Raw genomic sequence first — 13,541 nt, forward strand, 5'->3', positions numbered from 1 at the left:
TTCTAAGTTTTCTTTTCTTTTTGATTTGGGTAACCCGTTAATGTTACTGGAATTTTGACCTGGGTAGGCCAAGGACGGACGGGAACTTGGGAATCCGGGAATTGGTGAGAGCCTTAAAGTAAATATTGAATGTAAAGATCATACTGTACATTTACAGCGAATAAAGGATCTGACAATTGTAATCAAATTATATGTTATTTCATGTAGGATTGGTCGTAAATCTACAAGACTGGTGCGAGCCGCGGCGCTGAAGCTTTCTCAAGAGCTGTGCAATATGATACACAGGGGTGAAGATGCTATTGTTGTCAGGGTTCTAGAAGGGTAAGTCTGATCTTTGACACTTAATTACCAAGAGTTATATGGAAGAGTGTTAGTAGGTGATTAAACTGAAACTATTGGCTGGCTGATGCCATTGGTAGCTATCGCAAAGTGATATCAAAGAGATACTCACGAGTGATGATTCTACCGTTGTCAGGGTTCTAGATGGGTTAAGTCTGGCAACTTCTAATGCTCTTACTTATATGATTGAGTATTAGTATGTGGTGGTTGCTCAAAGCGTGTCACTTTGTTATGATGATGATTCAACCTTGGTCTGGGAACCAGAGATACTGATGGTTGTATGGCTAGGCATTAGGAGGTGGGTGATGGTGGTGTAACTGACACTACATAGATTGGTTGGCAATTGGCAACCATCTCAAACTGATGTCATGACTGTTACTTTGTTACAATAAAACCAATTTAATTTACATACTTGATATGTAATCGCTGTTGGGCTATTCCAGTTGAAATCCATCCCCCTATGGAAGACATGTTCATAATCTCCCACAAAGGGAGTACGGATTAAGGTCATGTCTATCATAGGGGCTGTATGGATTTCAACTGGAATAGCCAATTTGCTACAGAGGCATCTGGAGTCTCCAGATTTTATTATGATTCTGGTTGGTCATGTGACAAACTGGCAATAATGAAAGAAAGAATGAGATATTTAGGTATTGTATTGCCTTTAATGAACTGGATATTGTCATGTTTAGTTTATCAAACCACTAAATTTGTCATACCTTAAATAGAAAGCAAAATTATACTTCTACGCTACTCAAATTTGGTACAGTCACCGGAGCGCTTTCACCGGGTCAAACGGCGTCTTCAGCGGATGTTATTGCTCTGAAGATTGTTGTTGCTAGTGATGTAATACTAGGACACCTCCAATGACGTTACAGATATTGATGACGTCAAACTTGAAGATGTTGTGCCGCCCCCTTGGTTCCGGGGGGTCAGGAGGTTGTCCCAGACAGGGTCGATGTCCAACCCTTTGTCACGGTTCAGTCTGGGTCTTTTAGTTCTAATATGAATATACATCATTATATTGTCATACCTTGTTTGGAATACCTTGTTTGGAATACCTTGTTTGAGACAGTATGTGCTTTATGTAGTGGTTCGGAAAATTAAATAGGTAAATGAATTAGCTACCGTTTCAATGATTTCACATTGATTATCATTATGAAAAAGAGGCATTAGTACAATAATAAATAAAACTTTATAACAGATATGAGCCACAGTATTTCAAGCTGTATTTTGAAGAATGGGACGAGATATTAGCAGTGGACTACACTCGCACCGCGGAAGTAGTTCTCAAGTCCATAATAGAACATGTGCGGCGGTAAGAACAGAAAGTCATGTGACATACGTCAGGCATGCTGTTGACTGACGAGAGCGCATGGGTGTTGATTTTTGAGCAATTCCTCCCTGCCTGTATTTGTTGTTAACAAGGAATGAGATTTGACGCAGTAAAGACCCCCACCCAATTAAAACTTTTTTTGCACTAAAGATTGTAATTGAGTAAATACTTGTAAATATTATGAGTTTAAATGTAGAAATTGAATAACAATGATATTGATATAAAATCTGGGAAAGTCAGAAAATAACAGTTTGCATAACACAGGTTGTAAAAAATAAAAAAATATGGTACATTTGTTTTATTAGCATGTTGTAGATTGCAACCTTCTAATTACAGATTAATAAAAGCTGTGCTTCAAATTTATCCACAGTCAGAGGGTAGTTTAGTGTTGGGAAGTATGTGGGTGGGTGGGGGTGTGTGTGTGAGGGGTGTGGAGTGTGCTCGTGCATGTGGGTGGGTGTGTGGTGTGCTTGTTAATCACAGAGCGAGTATCAATTAACTTCTTAACCTGCTGGGTTAATTTGTGTCATGTGGCTTTTAACAAATGTGTGTTTTGGTAGTATAGTGATAACTATATAACTATGGAAATGCTGTGATATTCAAAGCAGGATGTTTTGACATGATGGTTAAGTGGGCCAGGGAAGGTTGTGGAGTAGTGAGTCAGGGAAAAAGACTTCTCACATGGGGAAGCTGCCCCCCCGCCACTTGTGATAAATACTGGTGGAAAGCATGATCATCATTTCATTATCTAGCAAAGTATCAGAACCTGAGTTTTAATAAGCCACTGGTGTTCATGTATTGGTGGGTATGGGTGTTGATTTACATGTTAATGATTGTGCATTCAGTTGTTTTGAGGGTATTGTGAAAGATCTGATTTTTTGCTTTGGGATCGAGGAATATCCTGAGGGGCAGAACAATAACCACGATGCGTAGTCATTAACATTCAGAACCATTTCCATTTGTTTGATTCCATCTGTATAATATCGTTCTTAATTTTGTGTTTAAAACAAAATACAATTTAAACTTTATCTTTTATTTCTCCTTAAAAAATCTAATAGTACATTTACAAAACACTCAATCATGCGATGTTCATGGTAGTTGTGTGCGCGCAATTTTTTTGTTTGTGTAGGATTTCCTTGTGCAAAAGTCAGTATATTGTGTATTCCCGCACAAACACGACATCATTAATGTTACGTGGAGGGTCAGTGTTGTTTATTAGTAACTGTGCAACACGTTCACATTTTTGGCAAATTAATAATTTTGATTAGGTATCATGCATCGCATATTTTCATGAGGTTGCAAATGTGTTTTCGAACCATTTTGATGGTTTTGGGTGCCTTACATGTCTTACCACTCCACATACTCACAATTTATGTACAAGAGTGAGCTGTAACTTACAATATGTACAAAGATAATTTTATAGATAGTTAAATTTACTAACAAATTGCAAGCATTGCTGTGTTTATTCAACAAAGTCAGCATGGGTGTGTGTAATAGTATACAAATATAAACTGTCTATGAGTGTGATGGTCGAAATATAATCACGAGGTGAAAGATGGATTGTTCCATTCCACGAGCCGGAACGGTGAGTGGAATAGAACAATACATCTTTCACTGAGTGATTATATTTCGACCATTACACGAATTAAAAGACAGTTAATATTTGTTTTATATCACTCATGTATAAATTCTATTCTGCATACTATTTAAGGTAGGAAATACATTTTTTCATCAACATAACACCATGTTTTGCTGTGATATACTTCACATTTTGGGGTCCACCCCATAACTAAATCGGCGAGTCAAGAGTCAGCGCCGGCTTGGCGCAGGCGCACTCTGGCAGAGCACTATGATGGTAAAGACTATCACACGGAGAGGGTAATAGTAAAAATGATAAATGGTAATCAACCAATGAACTGTCTAGAATTTATGTATGAGTGATATAATATACAAATATAAACTGCTTATGAATATTATAGTAAAATTACATTTAATTTGAAATATGTTTTGTTACTTTTCACAAGCCAGTATGCAAATTAAATGGACTAATACATATTAGGCTATTCCATTTAAAACCCACACTACCCCTGTGGAAGATTTTGGAAATATATTCCACAGGGGGAGTATGAATTTCAAATGGAATTAGCACATCAACAAACTCTATTTAAAACTCACCCTCCCTCTGTGGAAGATTAAAGTTGAAACTTTCTCACAGTGTGTGTGTGGAATTCAAATGGAACTGCCTAATGTGATTATTCCATTTGAAATTCATCCTCCCCCATGGAAGATATTTCCAAAATCTTCTGCAGGGGTTAGTGTGGATTTTAAATTGAATAGCACATTCCAGTGAGACGTAGTATATTTCACATTTCACATTATGTAAGCAGTGAATATTTGTTTAATATAATTCATCAATATATTCTGCAGATTGTAACTTTTATGAGCGATTATAACATTATATTTTTGTCAAACATCTTACAAGCAGCTCTTCAGAACGTGTAAAAATTATTGAACACTTTGCTTATTTAGTGAATTCTGTAAGACAAAGATTCTACAAAGGTTTATAGATATTCATGATATATTGGTAAATTTTGGGAAAACCAAGAAATTTGTAATTTTGAGCACAGTCGGTCAGTGCCATAGAGTGCTACAGAGTGCTTGCACGGAAGGTCATTAGTTCAAATCATCCTCCAGACACGCTCCAGAAGACATGCAAATGCATGCAGCACAATACCAATCACCTGTGTAACTGGTATTGATCAAAGTAATTCTTTTGTACTCCATGCATTTGCATATCTTCTGGAGCGTGTCTGGAGGATGATTTGAACTAATGACCTTCCGTCTAAGCACTCTGTATGAGATTTAAATAAAGTGCATCAAGTCAGTTTCTTTAGTATTATTAACATGCATGACTGACCAAGAGTAAATAGAACCTCTGAATAGAAAGGACAATTATCTGTTTACCAAAGCGGGACAATCTACATTCATAGATTATCTTCTATGAATAGCTGTCTATAAGATGATTATGTAACAGTATCAATAACTTGTGATCTACTCTGTCGTTTAGTGCAGTATGCTCTCACATTTTTGCCTGACTATACATCTTATGATTTTTAACGGTGTGTAGAGTAGCCTGCATTAGTGCCTAACTCTGTTATATTGGCTGTTAAGTTAGGCAAATTGTTTTACAATCACCGTTAGAAAGTGTCTGGTTTTGAAATTGCAATTTTCATTTTAAATCATTCAAATTGGATAAAATGTTCAATTTTACCCCCTTTTGACCTTTGGTTGACCTCTGGTGACCTTGAAAAGACCTCCATTATATTTTGAATCATACTAGAATTACAAATAACAATTTTTATTCAAATTGGATAAACTTTTAAATATTACCCCTTTTGACCCCAAAACAGACCCCTCCCCATGTTCAAACCAAATCTGATAATAACCCTATATGCACCCAATGCTATTGTCATTTTGGCATTATTCTGATGATCACAGAACTTAATATGCAGGAAGAAGTGAACTTTAAGGTGATTTTCAGTAATCAACCCTATTTTACCCCTTCATGACCTTGAACTCAAAATCCGTGTTTACCCTATAGACACCAGCTAATGTCAGTGCATATGTGTCAATCTCATCTCTGTACTATGTAATCTGTAGGAAAGGAAGCATTTTGAAAGTATTTGGTTATGTGCAGAAAAAATCCCCTTAATGACCTTTGACTCCAAATCTGTGTTTACCCCATAGACTCCAACTATAGTCGATGCCGATGACCAAGTCTCATTGCGCTACCATGTAATCTGTAAAAGAAGAAGCATTTTTGGTACAAATCGCATTTTTAGCCAAAATTACTCATGCGTGACATTTGACCCCAAATGGGTCATGTCAAATGTAAAGCCTGGTGTAGTGGAGCCTTTGCCCAAGTTTGGTCAGAATCGGTCAAATAATTAGGGAGCTAGAGCCAATTATGTTAAATGTTGACAGAAAGAAAGAAAGAAGAAGAAACCACTGGGATTCAAGAGTCCAGCCGTTGCTCGGCTGGACTAAAAACAATGGAAACACAACATGCATAGGCAGATAAACCAGAGAAAAAACTCTGGACATACCTGTCTGTGCCCCAGACCTGTTATGTATGTTTTTCTTTTTTAATTACAGTACTGAAAGTCAGGTGTTCAAATCCAAGTTTGCTGGTTGGGATGACATCGTAGCAGTGGATTATACACGTAGACCTGATGCTGTCATCAAGAAAACTAACATAAAACAAGTGAGTGACAAGTCAACAATGTGTTTTTCCAAGGTCTATTTCTGTAATGTTCTTTTTTCTTTCTTTCTATCAGTCTCAAAATGAGCCATCATAGCCATATGCTTTGAGCCAAGTTGACTCACTGGCACTCATGCATCAGCTATACTCAGTGTCTATAGGGTATAAAATAATTGGGGTCAAAGGTCAGTAAGGCAATAACTGAAAGCAAAACATGTCCAGTTTTCTGCATTACCGTTGCCAAGTATGGCAAGCCATTTGTGTCATAACTTTTGGCTAGCTATACCTGGCTTCATGCTTATTGGCTATATAGCTGGCTGTCACACACTGTTTGCACAATTAGCTCTAATTTATTGATTCATGCTCAGTGTTTACTTCCGTTTTCAGAGTGTCAAGCCAATCAATTTACACAAATTGCGGAGGCAAAAACCATGTCGCTTTTATGAGTTGAAGAAATCTCAACTTTTGAGCGATATCGCTTGACACGTGAATGCATCAACCAATCATTTCCAACAAACTGGATCTATTATTTTGCTAATAAATTAATTTACCTTTCTCGATTATTAACTTTCGGTGATGAATTAATTCATAACAATAAATATTGACACCAATGGATGCTTTAAAAATGTATTTTGTGGCATTTAGAATATTTTAATTGTTGTCTGCAATTGCCGTGATAAGTATAAATGCAAAAGCGACGAGTATAAATTCAGCTTTACAGATTAGGCACAGAGAATGCCAATATTGACTGAGTATTCGAGAGTAATGTTTTGTGCATTTTCTTTCTCAGGATTCTGGTGACAACAAAGAAGAAATGAAGACGGATTTATCTGCTTTGTTCATGCCAAGACAGCCTCCTATATCACTTGTGGAATCTGTGAGTACTTACCGTAAAACTTGTATAATTGTATTATAAAATATTCACATGAACTTAGGGCTCATATTGAAATACCCTACCACGTTTTCACACAGAAAGAAGGCAGGATTCCCCTCGCTAAGCGCAGCCTCTGGAAAGCTTCGGTCATAAAGCGGATGGATTATATGCATCAGTGATACACCCTGCCCAGGATTTTAACAAAAGAAGGCTAGCACAGGAAAGCTGCAGGATGGCGCACACCTTCCTGTGTAAGGGAATTTCAATATGAGCCTTTATCCCCTGTGCCTTATAACTTCTTATGTGTTCTGTGCTCAACTTTGATTTCAGTGTATATACCAGTGGCAGGAGGGCATGGGGGTCAAATGTCTCCGCGAAACCCACCAGATTCCACACTTTTATTTGGAATTATGTAGCACACAGTGTCGACACCCTGTATTATAAATATTTTTTCCCTGCAACTTAATACTCCGTTGGTGAGCGACAGGCGATTGGTATTTCACTGAACACAAGAAAAGGAGTCCTATTATGATTGACTAGAAATCGATCGCTAGATCGCTCAGTGGTGAAGTACATACTCAAAATGTAGAGATGTATTCAATTCTATTCAAATCAATATTCTATTATTGATGCAGATAAAGAAAGTTGCATAATGTCTCGATATGTGCATTGTATTATAGACTTGTGATTTAATATTCTATACATCACATGGATCTGATTTCAATTCTCAAATAGTTGAATATATTCAATGAATATATCACATTTTTAATGTGCGATTTAAAAATCGTTATGTATAAAATGCAGTAAAATATATCCACAGCAATCAGCAATCGCCGCTGATTAGTGTATTGAATTTCCAGTTAGTGTATTGAAAACAAAACCTGGGTTTTACCTGACAACAAATCAAATTTTCTTGTAATGGTAACATCATATGGGGTACTGAGCATGCTCAAATCGTAAATAGAATAGAAACTCTGTGGTATCTCATATCCTGTAAATGGTATGCTTAGCCTGAGTCGCTCGGCCTATCTTGAACAAAATCGCCATGCGTAGTATTGAAAAACAAGAGGATTTGCCGTACTATCACTGCAATTTTTGACACAAAGATATAGGGATGATGACGCTGTGTAGCAATATCTCAATTTAGCTCATTATTTTCTCGAGTCACTACTTTTCATTAGTTGCCCTTAAAGTATACTACATCGCCCTTTATTTCTTAAATAAATGTTGCACTGACATTGATTTGATCAATTTTCTTTGCTCTGTCTGTGTGTAGGACCAATTAATGGAAGAATGGAATGAAGACTTGGATGTCATGGAAGCCTTTGCATTGGAAGGCAGGAAATTTGTACGACTGCCTGAAAACGAGATAGGTGAGATGATATGACTATGTGATTTATTTATTAGTCAAGCTATGAGTTTGAAAATATTGGGACGAGGCGTAGTCGAGTCCAATATTTTAAAACTCATAGTGAACCAATAAATATTAGCGTAAAGCATCCAATTTTATCATTATTATGTTTTGGATCCAATATTTTTACACACTTGGATCCATCAAAACATAATAATGCAGGATATTGGATCTTTCTCTAAACTCCTTCCAACAATCGTCAAAAACTCTTTGAGACCATACACTTCCTATTATAGAAAACATGAACTTAATATCCCACACAGGGAGTATTAGTTTTAAAATGGAGTCACCCATGTCGAAATTCACACTCCCTTTGTGGAAGATTAAGGTCATGTCTTCCATAGGTAGTGTATAGATTTTAATTGGAAAACCCACCCAATGATGGATCTCCCCTTTCTACTCTCATCACCAGGTCACTTCCATAGCCAAGACAGCTATGTCTTCCTGTGTCGCTACTATGTGCCTAAACCACCCCCTGAAGAAGGAGCGGAGCAAGAAGGAGCGGAAGCAGCAGAAGAACCCAAACCAGAAAAGGAGGAAGGGGATGAGGACGAAGAAGCGGAAGTAGAAGAGGACTTGCAGTACACAGTGTACTTCTGGCAAGGCAGGGAAGCTAGTAACATGGGATGGCTGACTTTTACCTTTAGTCTGCAGAAGAAGTTTGAATCCTTGTTTGGGGACAAACTGGAGGTCGTAAGGTTATGCCAGGTATGTGAAACATGGGATGGGTTACTTGTATATTTAGTCTGCAGAAGAAGTTTGAATCCTTGTTTGGGGACAAACTGGAGGTCGTAAAGGTTATGCCAGGTATGTGAAACATGGGATGGGTTACTTGTATATTTAGTCTGCAGAAGAAGTTTGAATCCTTGTTTGGGGACCAGCTTGGAGGTTGTTAGGTTACGCCAGGTATGTTGGTTAAGGAAGGGAACTCATACCTGCCAACTACTCCGATTTTCGCGGAGTTACTCCGATTTCCCGAGTTTTAAACCCCCGAAAATCGGAGTACTCCGATTTTCTGGAATTTTTTTTTTTTTTTTATATAATTTTTTTTAAATTTCTTTTCCGAAGTTTTCGGCGACTTTGGAGAACCACTGGACCTATTCTGAAGTGCTAGGATCATTCACACTTAATTTGAAAACAATTGGAAAAAATTACAAAAAAATTACAGTTTGTTATCCTTAATATGCAAACCACTAACTAATGTTTACCTCTTCATCTAGCACATATTATAAAATGCATGGAAAACCAATGCATGTATAATATTGTGATAGATGAAGAGGTAAACATTAGTTAGTGGTTTCATATTAAAGATAACAAACTGTAATTTTTTTGTAATGTTTTCAAACTTTTTTTTTCAAATTATCTGTGAATGATCCTAGCACTTCAGAATACGTCTAGTGTTTCTCCAAAGTCAACAAAAACTTTGACATGTTTTTTTGTTAAATGTTTTTTTTTTCTGAATTTTTAACTTTGTATTGTGCATCATATCAGTGTCCTATCAGTCACGTAGGCCCTGTTATAAAGCCAAAAAATCGCTTCAACGAATGATCGTTATGTACAAAAGTATAGGAAACTGCATTTTTAAAAGCACATTTTCTATGTGAAGGAAGCATATTTTTCAAACTTGTAAAAACAAGTCCCAGAATGTTTTTTCACATTTTTTCAAAGGTTGCAGTCAGCAAATATGTGTTGAAATTGTTGCCAGATATGGAGTATAAATCCCTCCTCAAATGCAACCTTCAGAATAGGTCTAGAGGTTCTCAAGTTGCCAAAAAATGGATTTTTTTAAAATTTTCACCTTTGTATTGTGCATCATATCAATGTCCTATCAGTCACGTAGGCTCTGTTATAAAGCCAAAAAATTGCTTCAACGAATAATCGTTATGTACAAAAGTATAGGAAACTGCATTTTTAAAAGCACATTTTCTGTGTGAAGGAAGCATATTTTTAAAACAGGTCCCAAGAATGTTTTTTCACATTTTTTTCAAAGGTTGTAGTCATCAAATATGTGTTGAAATTGTTGCTAGATATGGAGTATAAATCCTCCTCAAAGTGTATAAAAGCCTAGGGCTTCATTTTCACCTTGTTGTTTTTCTTTAAAATGTGTCTAATGTGAAGGGGCTTATAAGGGTTTTTACAGTGTAGAAACCCTCTAGCTTTGGGGGGCTTCGCTTTGCCCCTGGACCCCACTAAGGGCCCTTAAGCGGGCCCCTGGACCCCCCGCCGTCAGAGGCGATACTACGGGCGCTTTGCGCCCACGTTCGCCATGTACTCTGTTTTCTAGGTTTTCAATGTTGGCAGGTATGGGAACTTAGTAATGTGGGATGGCTTACTTTTATATGTAGTCTGCAAAAGAAGTTTGAATCCTTAATGCCTGTACTTTTATGCTTACTCTGAAGAAAAAATTTGAATCACTGTTTGGGGACAAGCTCAGTGTGTGCTTATCTTATCCTGAGTTTTTACCAAATTACCAGATTTTGTAGAAAAATAATGCACAGTATTATTTTATCAGCTCTTAATCGGCGGGAATTATTGGGCTTTTACCACTATGCTGAAAAGTAGACCGGCGTTAAGAGTGATATAGTTGACCTGTGTGGTCTATATTGTGAGTGTTAAAGAAAGTAGACAAAGTATAGGACTTCATTTAATAAATTGCGACGCTTCTGGCGAGATGTCACAAGACAATTCTCAAAATAAAATATATTGATATTAATCTGCAATGTTATAAGGCCCGCCTATTACGAGCTGATCAAACTGTAGTACATTGCTATTTCCATTTAATGTATTGTATACATTTAATTTTTGTTTGTTATTCAGCAACAAGAAAATCTCAAATTCCTATCGCACTTCAAGAAGAAGTTTGTGATCAGCCGAGGGCGCCGTAAAGTGTCAACCAGCACGCAAGCAGAGGAAGAAGAGAATTTGAATCCGTCCTTTTATCACATCCGATCCAATGGGGGTATACTGTGCACAAGATGTATACAGGTGCATCCAACAGTACAGTGGCTCAACTCAGAATTCTGGTAAGTGACTTTGTGGAAATGAGGGTACGGGGATGTGCGGCAGATTTGGGGTGCATTTTCAACCATTTTGGTTTATTGATGGCCCTCAATTTCATGAAAATTTGGCTTAAGAAAAGGTATTTTTTCAAAATTTTCTCGAAAAAGTGTTATTTTTTCATATTTGTTTGAGACAAAAAAAAAAAAAATTGATATAATTTTGGGTAAGTTTTTCGGAGTCCCAGCCAAACATCCCCACCCAAATCAAAGTTGAGACCCCCCGGTCTGATTTGTGTAAATCTGGAGATGTATATTTTACAAATCTGTTCTTTCTATCTTGTTTGAAGTTTTGGGTTGTTCCAAAGAGGACATTGAAGAGTCTTATGTGTAATGCTTAGTGCTGTCGTCGGCACCGTTTTTTAATGTCGACATGTTGATGTAATTTGTATACCGGCGTCGACAGTGTGTGGACATAAAACAAATTCTAAAAAAAAAAAAAAAAAATATTTTCAAAAAATATTTTTGGCCAGAAAAGCAAGTTATAGGCCCAAAATGACTTGTTATTCAAGGTTGGAAACCAGAGAAATACTGCTACTCAAAAAAAAATGCCAATTCTTTTTTACAAAGTTGGATAAAGTTGTACATTTTAATTACTTTTACTTCTATTGAACAGCTAGCAATGCATACTAATTCAATGTGTCCCTGACTGTTCAATATAGAAGCAAAGGTAATCAAAATGTACAACTTTACCCAATTTTGTAAAAACAAATTGGCATTTTTTTTAGTAGCAAAAATGCTGTGGTAAATCTTGTCAAGTCTGAATTGTCACACATGGGGACAAAATAGTAAACCTACAGCATTTATTGACAAAGAAGTGAAAGCTTGAGTGTTACAAAGAATTGTGCATGTAGTGCTTAACATGTATTTTGCCCATCTTATAATCCTATTTTGGATGGTAAGAGCTGTTCATGAAATTCTTTTCTTTCAATTTTACTGTTTTAGGGGTTGTTTTATTAGTATGGAATGTTTTATTAGCATAGAATGGTATTAAATGAATTGAATTTCTTATTGTGGATTATTTTATGGTCACAATCGGTCAAACATTAAAAAAGGGTCTCACTATGAATTTGATGACCGTTTATAGGGAGTAGTGATGTTTATGAGAAAGGATTTTATCACAAATCTCTACATACGTAAATGACAGCCAGTAAAAAAAATCACTGCCCATCCAGGATTTGAACTGGGGACCTTCGTAATGATGTTTGTTTTTATCATTTTGATATCGATAGCTACATCTTGAAGGTACCCTTTGGCAATCAGGATAGTAAGGGAATCGTGTACACATGGATTGGCAGCAAAGCTGATGGAGAAATGGCCAGAGTAGCTGAGGAGATGGCTTACGACATGTTTGATGTAAGTACAATGACTCTTTTTATGTAAGGCTACCCATAAAAATCTTAATATTATGAAATACCAGAGTTTTGTAAGAAATTCATGTGAAAACCCCTTCCTCGGTTTGCTTGGCTCAATTCCATGTGAAACATCTAATTCCTTATTTCAATATTTTAAATAAATAGTTTCAAAAGGCGCCAATTGTCTTTCATCACACCCAATAGAGCTGCATGTGACAAATATAATTTATTTTTTAAATTACCCAAACTTTGATTATTGCATATTGCTGCAATGCAAACTCCAATTGCTTTGCTTGCTGAATTCTATCAAATATAAACATCCCTTCTTTATTGAAAATTAGCCTACGATACCCCTACTGTGCGCATTTCCAGTGCTAAAGATTTATTTTAGGAACAAATTCAAGCTTGTAAAATAACTTTTTTTAGAGTTACATGCCCTGTGACATATACTAAATTCTAAAAAGAATGCTTGAATAAGTTCTGTGAACCAAAACGAGACCAGACAATTAAAGGATGTTGCAATAGCTTTTTGAACTAACAGAACCCCAGAAGGGGCAGAGGTCTAGCTTTTGTTTTCAGGGTCAAATTTTGAACAGGCAGTTTTGGTGAAAATGATGGGCGCTTGTCAAATCCTAGCTAAGATCTTGATTGCAAAAGTGGTTATTTCATCATTCGTTGCATTTATATCAACAGGAGAACCACAGCTACCAATTACTGAATGAAGGCGAGGAACCAGAGAATTTCTGGTGGGTGGCGCTAGGAGGCAGACGTCCATACGAGCAGACTGCAGACTACATGAACTATTGCAGACTATTCCGGTGCTCCAACGAAAAAGGATTCTTCACCGTGTCGGAGAAGTGCTCGGATTTCTGTCAGGTAGGCTGCAATGATAGATCATGTGTGTGTTAT

At 36.8% G+C, this 13,541-nt stretch overlaps 1 protein-coding gene across 1 annotated transcript in view; it reads left to right on the forward strand.

Annotated features, from left to right (window-relative positions):
* LOC140164941 (protein flightless-1 homolog) overlaps positions 1–13,541 on the forward strand; it is a 69,484-nt gene that overhangs the window by 48,877 nt on the left and 7,066 nt on the right. The window contains 9 exon segments of the mRNA XM_072188341.1: positions 208–321; positions 1,544–1,657; positions 5,831–5,939; positions 6,727–6,813; positions 8,087–8,183; positions 8,634–8,929; positions 11,039–11,244; positions 12,510–12,633; positions 13,326–13,508. Coding sequence (XP_072044442.1) covers positions 208–321; positions 1,544–1,657; positions 5,831–5,939; positions 6,727–6,813; positions 8,087–8,183; positions 8,634–8,929; positions 11,039–11,244; positions 12,510–12,633; positions 13,326–13,508 — 1,330 coding nt within the window.

The sequence above is a fragment of the Amphiura filiformis genome, chromosome 11 (assembly GCF_039555335.1).
Source record: "Amphiura filiformis chromosome 11, Afil_fr2py, whole genome shotgun sequence".
Taxonomy (NCBI): domain Eukaryota; kingdom Metazoa; phylum Echinodermata; class Ophiuroidea; order Amphilepidida; family Amphiuridae; genus Amphiura; species Amphiura filiformis.